The sequence below is a fragment of the Glycine max genome, chromosome 8 (genome assembly GCF_000004515.6).
Source record: "Glycine max cultivar Williams 82 chromosome 8, Glycine_max_v4.0, whole genome shotgun sequence".
In the NCBI taxonomy this organism is placed as follows: domain Eukaryota; kingdom Viridiplantae; phylum Streptophyta; class Magnoliopsida; order Fabales; family Fabaceae; genus Glycine; species Glycine max.
In genome coordinates this window covers 13,285,134-13,307,680 of record NC_038244.2, presented here as the reverse complement: position 1 = coordinate 13,307,680, position 22,547 = coordinate 13,285,134, and the positions used below count along the sequence as shown (strand labels likewise).

The window sequence follows — 22,547 nt, the reverse complement described above, 5'->3', positions numbered from 1 at the left end:
TACCTTTCTCTGGGGAGAAAATCAAATAGGAGGTTTGAGTATGTGAAGGAGAGAAGAGTGTAGGGCCAAAGATGAAGTAAAATTTGGATTTATTAAGGAGTTTTGAGCGAATGTAAAAGCTGACTTTATTTCTTTTTCATAGAAATCCCATGAATATGGCAAGCTATTAAGAGAACTAATAGCTCCTTCATTGTGTTTTTCTATGCAGCTCCTTCATTGTTTTAATTCCTAAGAAGGATAGCTTATAGCTACAACTTATATTTACCTTTTTGGTACACATAAGTACAATTTATTCTTATCCTTATTTAAATTCTAGTTTTTACATCTTTTTTAGTTCAAGTAAATTTAGTTTTTAGACATTTATTTATTTTGTAAATTTGAATTTTAGTGTTATTTGTTTTAGTCTTTTAATATATTCAAATTGAAGTTGGGTTTTAGAGAATATGAGGATTTAGGTCATGATAGAAAATTTCCATTGACCCTACTAACAAAGAGTGTCAACTAGCTAAGCACAATATAGAAATCACCATTCTCTTGAAGGAATTCTAGCCCAGCTAAAGAAAGTGCTGGCTGGGCTAAAAATGAGTCAATAGCATACAATTTTGAGAATTGTTATATACACTTCCCCTCTCCCCTTTTTACTAGTGCACTCTCATTTTGATTTTATTTTCCAAAAATAACCCTGAAAATACACTCCCCTTCATTCTCCATAAGTCCCTCTCCCTCCCACAGCCTTCTCCAATCTCCACCACTGCTGTCAAGGAAGACTAGGCCTTCTCTACGGATGTTGACTTCATATAACCAATGAAAATATTATATATATGTAAACTGGCATCAGAAATGCCAAAGAAATTACAAGTATAAAGATATAAGCCATCCTCTGTTAAGAAGGTATAATATACCCAACAAAAAAGTGAATTGGTTACAACTTATTTATGAACATGATGCATAGTAAATAGCCTATAACCACCCACTACCTTTAACTGTTAAAATAGCTAATAACAATTATTCTTGCATCTGGATAGCCCAATGGAACTTACAAATATCCAAAACGAACACCCTCCTAATGGGACTGATGTCCAATGCTTCAGTGACCATGCTGAGGATATGTTAATTTTAAATAATATCTTTAACTTTATAATTCTTTTTTACGAGATGAAAAAATAGATCAAAATTTTTGTAGGAACAAAACACGAGCTTAGATAACTTTACAGAGACTGAAAATTATATTTTAGTTTTTTTTTACAACAATTATCCGATATCCCATATGTTAAAGCCGAACAAACAATATAATTATATTGTTATTGAATTTATTTTAATTTTAAATAAAATTAACATTAAAAAATTATAAAGTTGGAGTAAATTTTTTTTATAAAATTAAAGATATTATTTAAAATTAAATACTTACCTAAAATTTACTACATATTGAAAAACAATTACTAATTTTTTTTTATAAAAAAATCTTAAAAAACACGTTAAAAAACATTTTCTCAAAATAAACCAACATAAATTCGCGTTAATTTTTTAAATTACGTTCATCTTTCACTGTGAGCATTTTGGTTTGCAAAAGCAATCATCAATCATGGGAAGCGATAGAAAATCGAAACGAGCTTCACCCTCCCAACGCGAAGGTACTTCACTTTCCCTCGCTATGCAAAATCTGTGACTAACACTAAATCCAAACTAAGTTTCGATTTTGGAACAAAATTTGATTCATGGGTTCTGCGTAATAGTGAAGAAGAAGAAGAAAAAAACAATTGTATTTTGTACCCATTTTTCTGTGTGGGAACTTTATTGTCTGTTACTAATTGTGGGGTTAATTGATAGATGAGAAGAGAAGCAAGAGGCGGAGAACGGTAGAGGATGAGGAAAGGAAGCAACGGAAGAGGGAAAAGAAGGAGAAAAGGAAGGACAAAAAATCTCACGAGCATTCCAAAGAAAATTCTGAGAAGGGTGAGTGGGTTTTGTATCTTTTAGTTGTTAATATTTGCTTAATTTTAGGGTTGTCAATGTTGGGCTTTCAAGGCAGAATAAGAGAGATAAAAAAGGTAGAAATGAGAATGTTGAGATGAATGTATGGCGGCACAAGAAAAGATAGGATATGAAATGATTGTATACAAGGAGATATTGGTGTTGCACTGATTGAGGAAAAAATGATAGAGAATAAGTTAAGATGGTTTGGATTGGATACATGCAAAGAAGGTGAATGGAAGCCCAACGAGAAGAGTAGGCGGCATGGTTTTTTGTCATATGGAAATACAGAGTGAGAGACCAAGAAGGACATCTGGGGGAAGTTGTTAAGAGGAATCTTATGGTAAATAATATCTTTGACAATTTGGTCTTAAGCTTAGACAAATAGCATTGTGTGATCTATGTAGCCAACCTCATCTAGTGGAATAAGGCTTTTATTTTTGTTGCTTAACTGTAGTGTCTGCAGGACATGATACATGCATATTTAGGTGCTATTGTCTGGATTGGACAACCAAGTTCAACCTTGGTGGGACTATTAGTTTTAAATCTTGAATGAACTGAATATGATAAGATTATAAGCATATGAAACCTAGACATTCAAAGAATGGTAACATTATTAACCTTGTGTTATTGTGTAAGTGATGTTGCTTTCAAAGTGCCTTAGGATGTGATAGTCTATCTAAGAGATTAGTACCGTATCTCTACTTTACAGAATGCGGAACAAGGAAAAGTAAGGGTTTATCTGTTGTCAACATGATTTGGAGGGTATTGAGAGAGATTGTAAACTAAGCCAGTTCGATTAGGAGCAAGAGGATATGGAGATTAATTCTTTATTTGCTAAAATCTTCGATGTTCTAGTCCAGAAGGCATGCCAATATTTTGTATGTAATTTGAATTTAAAATCAATTTTAGGCATCTTTCTTTTCTTATACTTAGGTGCATGAATGGGAAAAGTTGTCTCACTAATTCTCCAGTTCTGTAACATAAGTTCAAAGGAGACCCAATTTAAATGAATGTGAATTCATTTAGGCTTACTTCTTGGGGTCTTGGACAATGTCAGTATTTCTTATGATCATGTCTACCCCTCAACATGTTTGATTTCCTACAGTAATAGGGCAATGTATAGGCATTACACATCACTACCTGATAGGAACTCAGAAAATAAGATGGAAACTAGGTGGAAAGAATAAAGTGAGTAGAACTTTATTATTGGAAATAGGACCTAAAGTGGAGAATTGAATAAGGATCTTTCCTCCCACTCCCCAATCTGATTTACCGAATACCCTCCCCCATCTGATTTCCCTATTTATCTAACCAAACTCCTCTAACTAACTAGCTAGCTAGTCTCGCTATATAACTAATGGACTAACTAACAGTTGTCTTTATTCAATCCTCCTCATTATACTATATACATCCTAACAATACTTCCCCCTTGAAATTCCACCTTGCCCTCAAGGTGGAAATAGGGAATTCTCATATCATGAGAGCTCCTGCTGATCAGCTCATAACCATGCATCTCTCCCCTGGATGTTGATAATCTCCCCAGGCCCACTATCCTATGCCATTTCACAACAGATTCTATTGGCTACTTTTTTCTATCTTTCTCTTTGGCAATGTTGATGATGTTTTTTTTATTGACTATATAATTAGAGTTTAATTTCTATGCAATGACGGTGTAAAACAGTTTTACACCGTCATCCAATCACAAATTACCATTTGAATTATTTTAAGATAATTATTTTAAAAGTCAACAAACTTAATATACATGGTGGGTTGTGATTGGATGACTGTGTAAAACTTTTTACACTGTCAGTGCATAATCTTTTTTCTCATATAATTAATAGCCATAATGATGGGATGTTGACAATATTATTAGGATTATGGAATGTCATATTTTTATGTGTTAGGGATACATTGTAAGTAGGGTAGCATTATAGGATTGGTAGATTTTCCATTTTCCCAATATTGAAGTTTGTTGGTGATTGTGTCTTCGTAGTTTTTGGAGATTAACTCCAGATTTATAGCATTAAACAGAATTATCAGATTGATTCTGATTTGTATAGTTAGGAGAATATGCTTTTTATTGTGTAAGGATCTCTTGTATATTTTTCCTTCTTTTAGTTCACTGCCAGTTAAGAGGAGAATATCTCCCCTGATTTTTAAGCCTAGATTAGTGTACAACTATTGATCTAAATCCCTTTTTATCTCTCTTCTTTGAATTTTGAAATCAATCATTCATAGTGGAATACATTTTTTTCTAGAATGTTTAATAATTAGGATTACTTAGACATAAATTTGGATTTTCTCTGTAATTGGTAAATCTATAACATATAACATTATCCTCAGGGCAGTGCTTAAGAAATCTAAAGTGAAAAGTCTTTTTTAAAAGTGTAACATTTAATGTTATCAATGCATTAACTGACATGGTTTCAAATAGAAATTTTCTATTTATCGATCTATTAACCATTGCTCTTAGGGAAATAGTTTTAAAAACTGAATTTATGATTGAAATTGTTGGTTGATTCTCCTTTTATCCCTCTCTTCTCCCTCTCTCCCCTTGTTCCATATTCCCTATAATATTCCCTAATAATGATCATAATCCCTAATAATCAGCTGTAGATATTTCCTAATTACAAATCATATCTTTATAATTTCTAAGCCTCTCCAAGATCTTTCTTCCTACCATATTCTGTTTGGTTTGTCCTACATCAATATTGTAAGTGTTTGAGGTTAAGTTGTCAAATTCACTTAGTAATGGATAATCCTTGAATGTTCTTCTTTTGAGGGAAACTTGTTGTGGAAAGTCTATCTACAACTTCCATTATTTGGTGTGATTGTCTACTGAAAATGCTCTTCAAAATGCAAAAGCCAAGCAAACTCAAAATACTAATTACCCGCTACTGTTGCTTACAATTTAAACATTTTACTGTCTTCTATCACAACTCATGAACTGCTGTTATCAATGGCTATGCTGATTATTGCATGGTACTTCACCATCTTTTCTTGAAAATGCTTCAATTTTTAAAAATACAAATTTTGGTTAAATTTTTTCTCATAGCTGGGTAATTTTCCATATAACAATTGCTCTCTTGGTGAATAGCAAGAAAACTAGAAATTTTCCTTTGAAAGATTTTCTTTCTAAATTAGTCCGATACTTACTTTTGTAACACAAGTGAAGTAGAGATGTTCATGTGCTTCCTCTCTATTAGGAATTTTCTACTCATCATTGCTTAATATTATATTTGACGAGCATTAACTTTGTTTAGTGTTGTTTGTTGTTCATTGAACTAGAGTTCTGGTTAATTTACTCTCTTCTATCAAATGGGATTCTTTTCATGCAAAAATAAATCTACATTCTGTTGTTATTTCAGGGAAGTTGAAAGATAAGCACAGAAGCAAACATAGCAAAGTTGAAGGCCATATGGTAAGTTATATATATAATATTATTTATTATGCTACATGCAAAATAATCTTGTATTACTGTCATGCTGTATCTGGGTCAGATCTTTTTCCTTTCTTTTTTCTTTCTTTTTTGCATTCATGCTTTTCTCTTCAACAATTGCATCTATTAATTTTTTTTATTTTTTTCTTCACCCCCACATTTAACAGCATTGTTTTTTCTACAAAATTCATTGATATGGGCGAGGAATGCTTTTATTTTACTAGACAGAAAAATACTGTAGAAAAAATAAAACGAATAGTTTATGCTGCAATGTTCAACAGCCCAATAATGTTTGTTTCCCATATTTTGAAGACTTAATTTTGTTGCTACTGTATAATTATCAAAATAATTTAAAACTTTTAAGATGGACCATTCCCATCTAGTCATGCCACATCATTCCTTTAAAAGGCTATAACCGATATCTTGTTGATATATATTGATATAGTTATGTACTTTTAGTTGTTAGAAGTGATTGTTGATATTATTTGTCGATTGGTTTGTTGATATTTACTGTTCATCTTGGTTATTTTGGATGTAGGATTTCCAAGAATTGTCAAATGATGACTACTTTGCAAAGAACAACGAGTTTGCTACCTGGCTAAAAGAAGAGAAGAATGTGTTTTTCTCGGATCTTTTGGCTGAGTCAGCACGCGAGTTGTTTTCTGATTTCATCAAAGCCTGGAACAAAGGAAAGCTCGATTCACATTACTACGAAGGCATTGCAACCGGACCTCGCACATCCCATAACTGGAATATCAAGAAGTAGCTTTAGACATAAGAGCAGTCATCTGGATCCGATCTCTATAGAGCTTTTGATTAGCCTTCCTTTCTAACCACAAGCTTGAAACAGTAAGTATTGATGTTTTTTTTGTTTTCTTTTTTTATGTGTGTAAATGAGAATCTGCATCAATCTTCAAGAATTAGTTGTTTGTGGTGCTAAAAGGAAAAATGGTACTAGAACAGAGAACAGATGAGTTAAAACAAAAAGCTTAGGGGATTGTTTGCAGTGGCGGATAGGCATGCCACTTTCCCTGGCTGTGTTTCCGTGACTCAATGTGACTGATTCTGGATGATGGATAAAAGTAGGGCAGTTTTTTCTTGTTACTGAAAGATTTATACCAGATCATTTATGATCATATATACCTGTTGTGCATCATGGTAATGAGGGTACAATTTTTTCCTATAATCTCTATTACCCGACTATTATTTTCCTTACATATTTTACTACCGTATACTCAATCTGAGATTTGTGAACCCCCAACCCGCACACTCCTTAGTGCATGTTTGGATAATTGTTGCGTCCTTTCCAAAAATACATTCAGTTTAGCATCCACCCAAAAGTATGTTCAGAACAGTTAACCAAACATGTAATCTGTGTTAAAAATGACTTACGAAATACGAAAAATTGTCTCGAGCATAATCACAATATGTGATCTTTATTTTTATTTTTCTCTTCTCTTTATCCACAAGAAGGATTTGTTTTTTCTCTTCATTTTTTTTCTTATTATCTATCTGTTCCTGTAAGTAAAGGCTTAAACAATATGTTCTTAGTCCGAGTGGTACTGAATTCGGTTTCCTTAAGTAAGATCTCGGATTTGAGTCTTATGAATGGAAAAAATGTGGTTGAAAGGAGAGAATCTCATTAAAGGTGGTCAGTCAGATTTTTCGACGGAGATTAGTCATCGGCAAAGTCAGTGGATACTTCGTACCGATAATATGATTAAAAAAAGGCTTATAGCAAACTAAACTGATGCTAGTAGAACAATAGATGTACATGCCTAATATTCTATACATAATCTTGTTTAAACCTGGGATTCATAATCTTGTTTGGCTAAAAGGAAAGCTTATCTTCTGTTTCTACCCATGAAATCCACCTCTCAAAGTATGCATAAAGAATATCAAATATGTACCACTGCTTTTGGAACCTGTAAGATTTTTTTCTTCTTTTAGGATATAAAATGCACCATGTAAGATGGCGTGATATAATCATACTACTCGTACAAAACTATCTATCCAATACATTTGACTTAATTACATAATAACATAAATTTGATGTGTAAAGTTAGAAAATAAGGATATATTTATCCTTCGTTTAAAGTCGATTCATAAGCACTATTTTAATTAAAATCAAGGGTGTACAGAAACCTATTTTAAACTATTAATGACTGGAATTCTTGTGTATTTGAATGCTAACATTTTTTTTATGAGATTTGAATGCGAATATGATGCAAAATTTGACGAAGGATTATAATACAGTACACCCTATTAAGGTGTTAAATTATGACTGAGAACAGAAATCAAAATTTGTGATTGATTAGAGAGGAAATGTAGCATATTCTATTGATCTAACTTGATGCAAAAATATTTACATTATTTAAAGTACGACTAGCAATAGTATAAAATCAATTAACCTTGAAGAAATCCATCATAGGATCATAGATCATTTGATTAGCATTAACACCCATAACAAAATCAACATGAGCATAGTCTTCGTTCAACAATACCACGAGCTTGTTCCAATCATGATCTTTGAGGTCATTGAGCAAAACCTGCACATCCTTTACATCAGATAGAGTATCTTGCCCTCCATAGCTGATGAAAAGAGGGAATTCATTCAGAATTCCGGTCATGTCATAAAGAGGAGGAAGTGGTTGTCCATAGTGTTGCATGTTTTGTTCTTGATTGCCATAATCATACTGTGCTATTGTTCCTGTTCTGATCACTACTCCAAATCCATAGCAAGGAACATCAACAAGAAATCTATAGTATATACAATTATTTGGATTAAGATGTTTCAAATCCCACTTTATGATAGGTTTAAGTACTTTTACATCTATTTTTATGCAGAATGAAAGCATTTCATGCTGACATTTATTTATAGCATACACAATATAAAGGTCTCCAGTTTGACATCAAATTGCTTTTAATGGTAATTTAAATTTATTTTCTTAAGTTAACAAAAATATATCACTAATATACTCATTTATACCCTCTTTATATCCCTGTGCAACTAAGGGTCTGTTTGGATGCATTTTTCTAAAAGCACTTCTAAGAAAAAAAATAAGAAGAGAAATAAGAAAATGAGCTTCTTCATAAACTAAAATGAGCTCTCTATTAGTTAATTTGTAGAAGCTCTCTCATATAACTTCTATAAAAGATGATAGAACATCTACAAATTAAGTAATGGAGAACTCATTTTAGCTTATGGAATTATCTCCTTTTTTTCTTCTTATTTTTTCTCCTAGAAGTATTTCTAGAGAAGTTTACCCAAACATGCCCTAAATCTAGTTATGTACAAACTAGTACTCCCAATCAGAAATGCATACTTCAAAATCAAATGGCATTTGGTCACACACACACACCAAAAATGTTGCTTACTAGTGGACTTACTTTGGGATAGATGGACCAAATTCTTAGTTGCTGTTGGCGGTGGTTCATGATCAAGAAAGACATCTATTGTGGACGAATTTATGCAGCAATTTGGACCTAAAGTTTCAGCGTAAGCAATATTAAAACAATGTCAATATCTGCAGGAACTGTTTTGATATATATATATATAAGTGAAAATTTAGTAATATTTATAGCATAGCACCTGCGAAAAGTGACATTAGGTTTGAGCAGTCGAAGTTTAGAATATGGCATAAGTCTTTTGCAAATTTTGCTGCAACATCCCTGCTCATTAGGAAACATTGCTACTATTGGAATTTCTTTTAAGCTTCTTTTATATATGAAGTTAACTTTTGTGCACTCAAACACATTGCAGAAAGAGATTGTAAATTTCCAAGGTTAAGGTTTTTCTGTTACCCGTTTGGAACAAATTCCCGGAGTCCTAACCAGTATATGTCCTGTTAAATTAAGAAAAAGGAAAAAATATTTTTCATCAAATCAAATTGTCTTCAATAGATATTTAATGCTCATATAATTGATCTTCTCCCATCATCTCTCACATTAGCTAGAAATGCGTCAGCAGCAATTTTTGTTAGTAGTGATGTAATTTGATTCATATGAGCAATTGGGCTAAGTAATGCAGCTGATCTCAACATGTTCACCACTTGCCCTTGACAGAAAGAAGCTAAAGCCATTAAAGTTCCCTGAAATTTCAAGTTATTGTTAAATATACACTCACTAGAAATGTAAAAGGTTTAACCACATTTTTTGTCACTATAGCTTTTCAGTTTTGGTTTTAATCATCTTACTTTAAAAGTTTAATTTTCAGTCCCTATAATTTCAAAATCACTAGGGTTGGTCTTAGCCATCCTGTGTACATTTTGGTTTTGGTCCCTAAACCAAAAACCAAACTTTTAAAGTGTAAGAACCAAAACTAAAATTGAAAAAGTAATATATAGAATCTATAAATATATTTAATATGACAAAATCTAAAAACACAACCAGAACGAAATTAAGAACTCACCAAGGAATGACCTGCATAGTGTATTCTCTGACCAGTATGGTTGTACACATATTGGACAAAGGCAGGAAGATCATAACTAGCCAATTCATCCCATGACCAATCCCAATAAGCCTGCACATAACATAAATCAATTATCCATTATAGCAGCTATCAATTGGTTTACGAAAAGTCTGAAAACTGAAATGCATAAGGAAAAGAACCATGTCATCAGGATCAAGTGATATGTGCCTGTTACTATATTTCGTCCCACGAGTATTGGCAAGCCACACATCATATCCATTGTCTGCTAAGATAAACCCTAATGATTCATCTGGAGAATTGACCAGCCATGTTAGAGCATCCTGAAACCAGACAACACTAGTTATCTTAGTTCAATACTCACACTGCTGCCTCTATTTTTAAAAGGACAAAACTTGTAGTTTCATAGGTGTTTTTTGTGCTATTCTCTAATCACAATTGAAGTTTCACTTTAGTAATACACATAATAAAGGTTTGTGTTAAAGGTTAACGTAGATCACCAAGGTGAAACTCCAATTCTGATTGAAAAATAATACTAAAACTAAAAGCACATATAAAAATGTATCTAAGTTTTATCCTTTTAAAATCTTAGCAGACCAACATGTTTGCTTTCTCTTATGTGTATATATAAATATATATATGCAATAACACAACTTACACAAAAGATACCATGTTGTAACAGCACCGGCGGCTTGTCAGTGTTGTTACTGGACCGCCCTACCGGAATCCTCTGCAGGCTCAAGATGTAGCCATCCTCTGTTGTAACCTGGATCCACATTAAGAAATCAATTCCCCAAAATGCCTTAATCAATGGCAGGTGGATGCAACAAGATATATAGTAATATTTACCTGATGTTCCTCACATGTGTAACCTTGTGTCTCTACCATTGTTTTACAAATACCATCAATGTCATTAATAACTGAATAAGATGTTAGCCATTCATTGTTTAGGTGATGAAGTGTTTTCCTCCCTTGAACTGCTGTTATCGTGCAAAGCAAGACTATTGAGGATAGGCTAACCACAGTGCTGGCCATAGCCAATGTGTTTACATTCCTTAAATTAACAGCTCACATTTTTTATAGCATTTTGCGGTGCATAGACAAAGTTGAAGAATGGTTGCAACATAGTATTTTTTTTTTTTTTTTTTATGGTCATGTTCTAAGAACATATCTTCAATAATAATTGTTAACTCAGCGTTCAAACCAAGGTATTGGTATGGATGGATTAATCATTACTCTCGTCTTAATTGTAAGAAGAAATAAAAAACATGTTTCCTCAAAAATTAGTTAATTTCATTAAATTGTCATTTTCAATTAAAAAATAATCTTTTTCCTATATAGATATGCTTCTTGAAATGAATTTTCTATTAAAAAAATAATTTTCAATTATAAAATAATTTTTGATTATGAAATAATTTTTTCCCAAAATACCTTAATCAATGGCAGTGGATGTCTAACATAAAAATTTGGGTCTCACTGACCAAATCCTTAGGAAATTGATTAAAGAATTAAAAGAAGAAAATATTTAATGTAGAAATTATAGTAGAGTGCAAAAAAAAAAAAAAACCTATGGATATTGTAATTTTACATCTTTCAATATATTTTTTTTTTTACTTAAAGTTCTTTAAATAGTGCCCTTAGGGCACCCGTTTGTATTCTCCAAAAAAAAAATTGGTCTTATGGATGTTTTGATGATGGTATCATTAAATAAAGCTTTCTTAATTGAGATTTATTTATATTTAAAAAAAATTATATTTATATTTGAGATAAGATACAGTACCTTATTTCTATTACAATTAATGTGATTTGTATGGGATGACGAAACAGCCATACTTGTTGGAGAATATTTTTCTCCTTGAAAGTGTTGATACTTATTGATGAAGTAACGTTATCTTCATATGGACAATTGCATATACGTAAAATCAAACATATAACTAAACTTTTTTGGCTAACGGAATTGCGTTCAAAACAAAAGGTCTTTTACGGTGAGTGAAATTGGGACTAGTGTGATCATTGATTCATATTTTGTTTGTATCAATGGAAATGAATAAATTAGTTGGAAATAAATCATTGGATAGCAACAAATTGCGTTCCTTATCGAAATACTTATCTCGAGCACAGTGTTGTCATTAATATCAGAATATAAAAATCAATAAAAAATTAATAATAAAAAATTATCATTACTTAAAATAAATTTATTTAATAGAAAATTAAATACTCTTTCTTACTATATAAGATTTAATTATCTAATTCATCAAGATTAAGAAAAATAATTTATAATTAAATTTATCTCAAATATATAATTTTTTTAAAAATTGTTCTTGTCATTAATACTTATCTCTCTTTTAATTATTTGTCAATACATTATTTTACTTCTTTTAATGAGGGGTATTTTTAATCTAAAAATAATTAATAAAGAAAACATTACAGATTTTATAAAAAGAAACAAACACCATCTTAAATTTAAGTTTTATAATTAGGAAGGGAGAAAGTATTTAACAAAAATAAATATATGTATTTTTATCAACGGAGATGTGCTTCTTGAAAGAAATTTATTTAATAGAAAATTAAGAATTTAACATAAATCAATATTTTTTTATCAATGTAGATATGCTTCTTGAAAGAAATTTTTTCAAAAGAAAATTAAGAATTTAACATAAATAAACAGAATATCCTTATAAATAAGGATTCATATTTTATTATTCTCTTTGTTTCTTTTTATGTGCCATTTAAGGTTATTGCATGCAAATCAAGAAAAATAATAAAACTTCTTAATTCTAATAAAATAGTCATGGGATTTCTTTTTTTTTTTTTTTTTACTTCTTTTTCTTCTCACTCCACAATAAATGCATATATAAAATAATTAAATATTAAAAAACAAGTAAAAGTATAATTGATAAAAAAATAATTAACGTGTGATCTTGAATTTTACAAATGAAAAATAAATAGAAACAAAAGTTTCTAAAATTTTGACACTTATAAAAAGAAATGAAGGGAATATATCAGATGCATATCATGATTTGTCTGAAAAAAGGTAAGGCATTAAATTTCACACCAAATCTTAACCAAAATGGTTCTAAATTTCTCAGTTAAACGATAAAAACAAACCCCCTGTGTCTCATCCTGCTGGAAAATTACTCTCATCAGTATCATCCGTGTTTGAAACATTTCTCGAATGCCACAAGTGCAATTATTTGCTGTTATTGCTTGTCCCACAAATGTGAGTACACAAGTGATTATTTGTTCTGTTATACATTGTGTAGTGGTGGATTTTATTGGAGTTTGTTTTATATCCCTGACTAACCTTTTGATTGGTTAAATTATTGGCATTATATAAATTTACAATGCCCAACGGATCAGTTGAATTTATAACAATATCACTTGATACTCTCTATCTAGCGTGAACCTTGTTCACTTAACAAAATCTCAAGGAAAAAAAAAGCCTATTTCTACAGAAGTAAATGAACATGATAAGGAATTTGAGATCGCAGTGCAATTAATAATGCATTGAACTTAACTGGAAATATAAAAATAACAGAGATAAGGAACAATCAGATTCTAAAAGGGTGAAAATAATAAATTAGCAATAGTCATTAAGTCATTCCGCACCGTCTAAACAAACTAGGTTTGTTTGAAAATGTTGATGACTTTGGAAAAGGGTTTATCTGAAGGCTTGCTGGTCATCACAACGAGTAGCTCGCAAATTCACTATTGCCATCACAATGTCAATAATTAAGCTACCAATTAAACCCAACTGTGAAACAAACAACTTCAGGAACACAAGAGTTCTTCATTGCAGATTATTCTACTTCAGCCAAATAGTCGTCAATTTCAGCTGGTGTCAATACCCTGCAACATCATTAACATGCTATTATTAAATCACCCAGTTAAACAATCTAAATATATAAGGATGGCTTTGAAGTTTGAAGTCTAGATTGGTTTAGAATTTAGATGCAGATAACTTGAAAGTCTCGTTTTAGTGATGAAATTCTGTTGTACTTTGAAATACTCTAAATTTATTATTTATTATTTCAGATTGGACAACCCAAAAATCAACTCAATTAGACTGATGACAGAAACCAGGTCAAGCAAACTAGGTATATTTTAAGTATACGGATATGCACCTGAACTTTTTATCAGCTCCAATTATGCCAATTTCAATGTTTTTTCCTGAGATCTGTCCCTCAAACCTGGGAAACACTCACAAAAGAAAACAGAAGAGAAAATTTGAGAAACATTTCAAAAGACGGAACAAATACCACATGGGTTCCAAAAATACAGTAGCAGATGAGGATAAAATACAATTACATAAAAACTGTCAATAAGGGAAATGAGAACGGTCATAACTCCTTGTCATTATCAAAGTTAATGTAATAAGCTTGATTTAAAACCAGCAAGAATAAAGCCAACTGATGTATAGATGGTTTGGAGGGTTGTGCCGTAGGTAATAGTCAAAATCAATACTACAAAATTTGCTTAAATACACTAGATGAAACACAACCGTAAGATTCTCATTTGAACCCAATAAGCCAATCTTAGATGCATTTTCCTCCCCAAATTATAATTGTGAAACACAAGCTATCATGCATTACTACTTATGGTAGGAGAATAACATTTGGCCAAAAACAGATGAAAATAGCCAAATAATATAAAATAACTTTTGGGCCTCCTAATGGACCGTAATAGTTAAACATGTCATTTTCATTATAGTTTTATAATTATTTAGTGCATAAACTTGAAATGGCATGCTCCTAGTCCTACCCTTCCTTCAGAGTCAATATTGCTGTGTGGACTGCATCATCAAGCTCCATATCATCTGTGTACCTGTAAGTGGACAATCAAGTCAACCATAGAAATGATAAGGAAAATGAGGTGTAACTAATGAAACTCAACATAATCACAATTATCTCCAAAGAAAGAAAGTTCCAAACCACAAAATTAACAACTGAAGAGATGCATTAAAATAGACACAGCAGACAAATTTACTTATAATACATAAAAAACAAAAAAAGTACCCCAGTGCCGGAAGGCTCCTCACTATGCAGCGATATGGGGGAGGGTCATTGTACACAACCTTACTCTTGTATATGCAAAGAGGTTGTTTCCGGAACAAAAACATGACCAACCAGTCACTAAGGCACAACTTTACCACTGCGCCAAGGCTTGCCCTCTTATAGTACATAATAATATATAAAATAACTTCTGAAGTGTGCATTCATGAATCTGTCACTTCAGCTATTATGGTTTACAATTACTCTTGAGATCAAAACATCAATGTATCATTAGCTACCATCTGAGCCATCTCAGCATATTTAAAGGATTTTTAAGCTCTGATTAAGTGACTTTTGAGTATCTTAACAGGTATTATTGTGTTATCATATCATATATTGATGTTCAGCACAGACAGATTTCATCAGTACTTAATGGATACAACACAACAAATTTTGATGCACTCCACATGTTTTTGCTTGAAGAACTGTTACTGATGAAAAGCTTACCTCTTCTCAAGAAACGTCTTTGCATTAGAAACATTTTTCCCCATAGCAGAAGCTTTCCAAGAAAAATATGAACCTGATGGATCCACCTACAGAAAAAGCAAATTGCATCAAATCACAACCTTCAATTCCCTCTCTTTAAAATTCAAAGCAGTAGCTTCAAATGCAACAACAAAGAGATCCCAGTAGGCCAGTACAAAAGCATTGAATACACAAATGTCTAGATGCGCAGTGATATAGACAACCAATTCTCTGAGCACACATTTGAATTTGAACACATAATCAATGAGAAAATTTCAATTAGATGCAAAACTAATTCAGGTGAAGCAAAACAAGATAGCCTAAAACTAATGTAATTAAATTAAATTATAAAATCTTCAGAGAATCTGAGGAGCACTTATTCATTTCAGTATTTCACTGATGAATGAGGTTCTGAAGTCTAGACTTGTTACATGTACAGCTTGTACATGTGACAGCTAAACATACATAAAGAGTTCAAGTTCTCACAACAAAGGGTTAGACAATGTAATGTAATCAGAAATTAGGATTGCAAGTGATGCTCATTTACCAAGGTTTAAAGCAACCATGTCAAGAGCTACATCAGAAAAGAATATAAACACACCTGATATAATTGTGGCCCGTTATCATCAAACCCAGCAACTAGCAGGGACACTCCAAAAGGCCTAACACCACTATTAGGACCAAAACAGAAATGTCAGAATTCAAAAAAGATAGAGTAAAAATGGAAAGTAAACGTAGTTGGGTGTACACATAAATATCAAACTAAGTTTAGTGCATTTAGTTAGCTGCTTATTAAGGATTTATCTACTATAAAAATCTGTCTAATTTTGACATGGAACTTCTATACGGATCACAATGTTACCAATTTATCTAACTATATACCTTAAGAGGAAAAGGAAACAATTAGAGAAACAACTCTATAAATATTAATTCAGGCTGGTTCTTTTCAGTTGACGAGCTAAATTTCAGGGGTCAAAACATATCTCAGAGAGGACAGTTTTCAAAGAAATATTTACCCAGATTGAGTAAATTCCTGCATTACGGCGGCAACTTCCCTGACAAGTTGAGTGACAGGAATTGGTTCCTGCACATTTCAGTTATATTATCAGATATAACCTACAGTTCACAAATGACCCAACATAGAACACCAAAATGAAACAGAAAGAACAAGAAAAAGAAGAGCATATTCATATAGATTACAAGTAGTGCTAATTCATATATTTTTTAATTATAACAAACTTTCATTAATAATTAAGTACCAAAACTCTCGAGAAAAAGAAAAACAAGGGAAAATCTAATTAATATATGACAATCAACATTAACAGGCAACAAAACCTACAGACAAGAATTACCAAATTCACTGATGGAAAAAGGAAATGTCTCATTAACAATATGATAGAGAATTGTAACTATTCTCTCAAAATTAAATACTGCATGAGTTGTAAAACTCAGTTTAAGAAAGCAATAATGAGATTCTTCCATTTGATCCCGTTAAAAACTGGTCAGCATAAATAGCACTTTCACGGCCAATACTTTATCAAAGATATTAAATCTACAACTACTTGTACTTACAAAGTATTTTCTTTATCCCTTCAAATAAGCAACAAAATGACTTTCTGGAAAAATATAGTATACTTGAGCATATAAAATGCTTAAGTGACTCTCTCTCTCTAGTGCTCATCCAGGTTCTAAATAACTAACTATTGGGCAAAAAGTGTCACCAAACTACTATAGACACAATGTCTAACCAAGTAGCAATCATTGAGACAATATAATTCATTACAATACCAAGTTCCATAGTGAAGCAGACATTATAACTGAATCATCTTAGCTAAGCAGAACAATAACTCAGTAGTATGAAAATGTGTTGGAATAGAATTCGGTATACCATACTTTATATAAACGGTGATACTGCTCGGCTTGTTTCCTGCTTTTCCGAACCAAAACTCGAAAATCAGGACCCATGCCACTGAACAACAAAGACCAAATTTAGGTCAAATTTGCCAGACGAGTTAAGGACAAATAATTGTCTCCATTTACCAAAAGCTTAACAGACATGAACAAGGGTAGACTAAGCCTGGTTATGAAGTTTCAAACACAAATTAAAGATCAGAACATAAGTTATTTCAACAATTTTATCTTACAAAGAGCAAAAAGTGAATAAAAAGTGAAAATTTTCTGTTTTCTATATTGCATTTTTAATGTTTCAAAATAGACATTAAAAAGTCTAGATTCAGAGACAAACAACTCCTCTCCTCCCTTAGAAAGGGTCAATAGTCAAATGCAGGTTGAATCCAGTAAATCTTTCATTAGGGAATCTATTGAATTCCTAAAGCAGCCAGTGATGATCTATTTATATTGAAAACAATGCAAATTTAACAGTCTGCCACCTGCAAGTATGCTTTTAGTACACTTCTGTCTGTTTACATCAGTATACTCGACAGAGCTTTTTCTTGTATTTTGACTGATAAATATTTTCCATCTAGTAAGTCATTAATCAGTTTTAAGTGTGCCATGTTAATTTCTATTTCATACTTTAAGAAAATGTTTCCCCAAAAATAGTTGTGTGACATTCCTAATGCCTTCCACCTCAGTTGTTGATATGTGTGTAAAGATAACTTAAGTAGGGCATCTCATGATTAAGAAGACATTCAAAGCTAAACCATCAATTGCCATTATGCGTAACCACTATCAATATACAATGAATTAATGATGTAATAAAATATATTTAACTTAAAATGATTTAAATATGTATATAGAAACAAACCTATATACGACACCTATATTTGGTGTTAATAACTGAATTTTCTGGACCTGCAATCAAATATAACAAAGAATAAATACACAAAATGCATCATGAATTAACTGACTACAAAAAAATTTAATAGTATATTGACAATCCGCTTGCAAAAACTACAAAAAAGAGACTTTGAAATATCCTTAATTATCAATCAAAATATAACAGGCACATCATCCCACTTAGCAAATATTTTTTTTAAAAAGTAAAGCAAAACAATGCTATATATTATACTTTAGATTACGAGGAAGATAAGGCAGTATTAACAGAATGAATTGCTCCACATGAAGCATGCATCAGATTGTTGTAAGGTACTAATATCGTCAAATATCCATTGGTAGATTATCAGTCAGCATAAATTTGAAAACAATATTGTACACAGTTGTATCTAAATGAAGATATAGACTTGTATATATGAGCAATTATATATTATTTACAGCATACACAAAGGTGACCCAACCTGGAAATCCAGCCTAGCAACACAAGGAATTTGCAACAGAGGGAGTCAGGGAGTATTAATGATGGGTGTATTGGGGTCAGGGTTCGATTTAAATGGACAAAACTGTTATAGCAATGTAGCTTATAATTGGGACCATCAAGGCTATGTGTAACTGAAGGAGTTAGAACCATGTACAAACACACACGACAGGGAGTATTAATGATGGGTGTATTGGGGTCAGGGTTCGAGTTAAATGGACAAAACTGTTATAGCAATGTAGCTTATAATTGGGACCATCAAGGTTATGTATAACTGAAGGTGTTAGAACCATGTACAAACACACACGGATAGGACAATTTTTTAAAAAAAAATTACATGAATAATGAGCAAGAAGCAATCTAATACAACAACAACAACAACAGCAACACCAACAAAGTCTTATCCCACTAGGTGAGGTTGGCTACATGGATCAAACGAAGCCCTTCAGCACAGTTAAAAAGCAATCTAATAATGGAAAATAAACTCACTGATGCTTCATCAACCAATATAGATGGCAATTTCTTCTCGGTAGCAATGACAACTCCATTTGCAGCTGCATGAATCAAATATCAAATGTATAATAAGAACTAGCAAAAGCTAAAGCTTACGTTACAGGATCACAATCATCTAGAGGACAAAAGAACCCAATGAATCAGAAAGTAAATAGTACAAACAATTGCAGACATAGATTTTAGCAAACAAAATGAACCCCCAAAATGTAAAATAAGTTACACCAAAACACACAATTAAATCACAAACTAAGAAATCTCTAACTCTAGCCTCCTCTAAAGTCTAAAGCATACTCAACCGAAGAAATTCTACATTTCAGAGAGCACTGTTTTCCCAAAACAGAACTGAACTTCCCATCATGTCAAAGCCACTTAAATGGCCTATAACAAAGAACTGTAATCCTTTCTGCACCGATTCAATCTTCTGCCGATCTATTAGAAAACAACCCATACAAGCTCATTCTTTCAACATTTGGTGGGAAAAAAAACTGTCATTTTTCTTTCTTATGATAATCTAACACTAAGATGATATTGTATTTAGTGATCGTTCCACACACCACCATAATACTTATCCAGCACATACAATTTTTTTCAGTGATCTTTCCACACACCACCAGCCTATTTATATAAACAAGGGTCAAACTCAATATATCATAGCCGCATACATCACCACTCCAGTTTCTGTCTATTTACCAGCACCCTCAGCCACCTCAATCCCACTAAACTTAATCGGAAATCCCAGAACACTACTGTAAACTTAGGCGTGAAATTTGAAACCTAAAGTTGCTTCAGCATCCTAATCTCAGGTACCTGAGTGAACAAATCCAAGTTCCATATATCCCAGAACACACACAGTTTAATTTTAGTTATCAAAAACAATTAGAAATTCAAGAAAAACAACTTAACACAACAAAATGTCATTTATTTACATTGCTCCCAAACCCCATTACAAAATTAACAACATGAAGTGCATGAGGTTCTCCAAAATAATCTATTTCAAATTGAAAAGCTGAAAGTGAGGTGGGTTATAAACAGATCCAGTCCAGAGGCAGAGATAATCAACCAATCAATCACCTTTAATTCCCAAAGACGTTTGTCCAGACCCGACAGCCGTCAAAGCATGCTCAATCTGAACAAGCTTTCCAGAAGGGCTGTTCCACAACACAACGAAATCAGTTGAAACACAAACCATACCCTTCTCTTTAATATAAACAAAAAATTAAACCAAATTGAAAGTTAAGAGCAATAACAATACCTAAATGTGGTGAGAGAAAACGAATACTGACTATCCCCCATGATAAACCGCGCAAGAAATCTGCACTCACAACTTCACTTTGCAAGTTACAATCACAGCACAAAACAAACCAAAAATAATCAGTTTACTATATTTATAGAAAATTAAAAACACTTGAAAGAGGGTTTTTTATCTTCATACCAGCCCTAGTAAAAAAGATAAAAATAAAATTAAAAAAAATCGTAGAGTTTGTGTGATGGATAAATTGAATTGAAAGGCGTGAGAAAAAAGAAAAGACGTGATCCGTAAGGAGCAAAGAAAATAAGGGAAAAGAGTGAGAAAAAACTAACCCGAGAGAGAGAGAAGAGGGTAGCAGAGTTGTGTTTGCTTGTTCTAAAGAAGCGTCTGTAATAGAGTGAGAGAAAGAAAGGAGGAGTAGAGAGCAAGTCTTGAATTTGGGCCTCTTCTTGGGCATGTTGGATCTATGATGGCCCAAGAAAACATAATGGAGTTCTTAAGATATTCAACATAATCATTGACCCTCATTATTGATATGCCTATTACCTGCTCAATATAAACACCAAGGTTAATCTATTTTCCTTGTACTGATATGTCTATTCAGACGTTTGATATAATTTTCGACTGTCATTCTTAATTTTTCTTCTAATATAGGTTTATTATTATAATTTTCACCTATTTAAACGTATTGGAATTATCATTGTAATAATTAAAAACAAAATAGAAAATCAATTATAATTTTAAATCTATGTTATTGTAAAAAAAGTTAATATAAGAAGACTTAAAATTATAATCAATTTAACTATTAAAAGATTAAAAATTATATTAGTTTTTTTATTAAAATCTCATCATTTCTTATTATTATTTTATTAACTTTTATAATTTTAAATATATTTTTAAAAATTCTTTCAAATCTTATAAATTTATAAAGTAATTTTAAATTATTTAAATTCTTATAATATAAATTTATTAAAATTCAAACTATTATAATATTTTTATAAAGAAATATGATAAACTCTATAACATTTTTACATAATTTTTAAAATTTATAAGATTTTTTTTATAATAAAATATTTTTTTAAAATTCTAATCCAATACACTTCCAATATTTCTTACTTTAAGGGTGAGGCTCTTCGAATCTTTTTTACAATGAGACTTGTTGTGCGGTCATTCTTTTGATTACATTATTTACCATTAAATCAAATGATTTAATTGTAAGTCTCATTTTTTACAATGTACTCAAGTTGTAAGTCTCAGTTTTCTTTTATTACAAAAGTTAACAATTTTTTATATGACTTTTAAAATTATTATTATAAAAATAAACAAATTTTTCATACACATCTAAAAGCAATGGATAAATTAAAAGAATTTAGTTTATATAAACTGTTGTAAAATTTCTTCATTACAAAGTTACATACTTAATTTACTCTATCACCCTTTCATCATACATATAATAAAAATGGTAAAATTCCTTTTTTTTAATCCTCTGATTCAATAAATAAAATCTGATTTAATTTCAACAGATTAACCTTGTTGAATCATGAACTTCCTTTTGCACACGCAATTTAACTTCCACGCCATGAATCACATGAACTTGTTTCATTACAACAGAAGGAAGGAAACTCCCATACTTCTACTGAAGAATCTCAGGATTATATACCATTGTTTCCATCTGATCAGTCTGACTCTGAAGAAGAGGAGCTTGATTTCAGTGAGTGTTCACTGTTCAGTAATGAAAAACATATAGTTAGGTATCCCTTTGCACATGGGTATACATCTTGAGTAATAAAGGATACAATGCGATGAAAATGGAGCACCCATTTGCTTCTACACATGCTAGTTCTCGCTACAGATTAGATGACTCTAGCAATACTGCTCTCCCCTTATCAGATACATGTGCCTTCCAAGGGTATGTACTCTGATAAATCCAAACCAAGAGCTAGTGTGTTTTCGTGCTTAAGTCTTTCTTCAAAGTATGCTGCTTCAGAAAATCATGAAGAATGTGAAAAGATGATAAGTGTTACACAACAGAAGCATGAAAGAACTAGTGTCTTTTTGCGCTTGCCCGGTGCTTCAGATGCAGTTGTTCAGCCAGGTCATTGCATGACAGAACTGCTGGAGGAAGCTAGTCAGTGGAAGAAGGGAAAAGAGAA

General features: G+C 31.8%; 3 protein-coding genes across 7 annotated transcripts; 1 reads left to right on the top strand and 2 right to left on the bottom strand.

The window, feature by feature from the left end:
* The first annotated feature begins 1,506 nt into the window (after positions 1-1,506).
* LOC100799628 (style cell-cycle inhibitor 1-A) lies at positions 1,507-6,549 on the top strand. The gene is made up of 4 exons (XM_003531441.5): positions 1,507-1,631; positions 1,828-1,953; positions 5,343-5,395; positions 5,952-6,549. Exons 1-4 carry the CDS (start codon positions 1,583-1,585, stop codon positions 6,177-6,179), a joined length of 456 nt encoding a protein of 151 aa, XP_003531489.1. The 5' UTR covers positions 1,507-1,582; the 3' UTR covers positions 6,180-6,549.
* A 1,214-nt stretch (positions 6,550-7,763) lies between these two features.
* On the bottom strand, positions 7,764-11,153 carry LOC100803910 (triacylglycerol lipase 2). 3 transcript variants are annotated; one of them, XM_003532879.5, is made up of 9 exons: positions 10,692-11,150; positions 10,501-10,608; positions 10,025-10,165; positions 9,825-9,935; positions 9,361-9,504; positions 9,218-9,258; positions 9,006-9,085; positions 8,804-8,899; positions 7,764-8,135 (listed from the first exon to the last, which is right to left on the bottom strand). In XM_003532879.5, exons 1-9 carry the CDS (start codon positions 10,875-10,877, stop codon positions 7,816-7,818), a joined length of 1,227 nt encoding a protein of 408 aa, XP_003532927.1. In that variant the 5' UTR covers positions 10,878-11,150; the 3' UTR covers positions 7,764-7,815. The 3 variants fall into 3 exon arrangements, with proteins under 3 accessions (XP_003532927.1, XP_040874162.1, XP_006585409.1); XM_041018228.1 differs by lacking the exon at positions 9,361-9,504 and having other exon boundaries at positions 10,692-11,153; XM_006585346.4 differs by lacking the exon at positions 10,025-10,165 and having other exon boundaries at positions 10,692-11,151.
* A 2,176-nt stretch (positions 11,154-13,329) lies between these two features.
* Positions 13,330-20,824, bottom strand: LOC100799108 (proteasome subunit alpha type-2-A-like). 3 transcript variants are annotated; one of them, NM_001254002.2, is made up of 12 exons: positions 20,727-20,771; positions 20,398-20,474; positions 20,217-20,293; positions 19,122-19,186; positions 18,126-18,172; positions 17,252-17,327; positions 16,375-16,442; positions 15,960-16,029; positions 15,341-15,426; positions 14,604-14,666; positions 13,967-14,032; positions 13,330-13,691 (listed from the first exon to the last, which is right to left on the bottom strand). In NM_001254002.2, exons 2-12 carry the CDS (start codon positions 20,436-20,438, stop codon positions 13,643-13,645), a joined length of 708 nt encoding a protein of 235 aa, NP_001240931.1. In that variant the 5' UTR covers positions 20,439-20,474; positions 20,727-20,771; the 3' UTR covers positions 13,330-13,642. The 3 variants fall into 3 exon arrangements, with proteins under 3 accessions (NP_001240931.1, XP_006584582.2, XP_006584581.2); XM_006584519.4 differs by having other exon boundaries at positions 13,402-13,691; positions 20,398-20,457; positions 20,727-20,824; XM_006584518.3 differs by having other exon boundaries at positions 13,402-13,691; positions 20,398-20,469; positions 20,727-20,779.
* Positions 20,825-22,547: the final 1,723 nt, after the last annotated feature.

Coding starts and splice junctions, on each gene's coding strand:
- LOC100799628 (XM_003531441.5), top strand. CDS start 1,583: ATGGGAAGCGATAGAAAATCGAAACGAGCTTCACCCTCCCAACGCGAA. Junction 1,632..1,827: donor TTCACCCTCCCAACGCGAAG/GTACTTCACTTT, acceptor GTTAATTGATAG/ATGAGAAGAGAAGCAAGAGG. Junction 1,954..5,342: donor CAAAGAAAATTCTGAGAAGG/GTGAGTGGGTTT, acceptor TTGTTATTTCAG/GGAAGTTGAAAGATAAGCAC.
- LOC100803910 (XM_003532879.5), bottom strand. CDS start 10,877: ATGGCCAGCACTGTGGTTAGCCTATCCTCAATAGTCTTGCTTTGCACG. Junction 9,086..9,217: donor CGGGAATTTGTTCCAAACGG/GTAACAGAAAAA, acceptor CCTAATGAGCAG/GGATGTTGCAGCAAAATTTG. Junction 8,136..8,803: donor TTTGGTCCATCTATCCCAAA/GTAAGTCCACTA, acceptor GATTTGGAGTAG/TGATCAGAACAGGAACAATA.
- LOC100799108 (XM_006584519.4), bottom strand. CDS start 20,438: ATGGGGGATAGTCAGTATTCGTTTTCTCTCACCACATTTAG. Junction 16,030..16,374: donor CAGGAATTTACTCAATCTGG/GTAAATATTTCT, acceptor TGGTCCTAATAG/TGGTGTTAGGCCTTTTGGAG. Junction 15,427..15,959: donor ACGGGCCACAATTATATCAG/GTGTGTTTATAT, acceptor CTTTTTCTGTAG/GTGGATCCATCAGGTTCATA.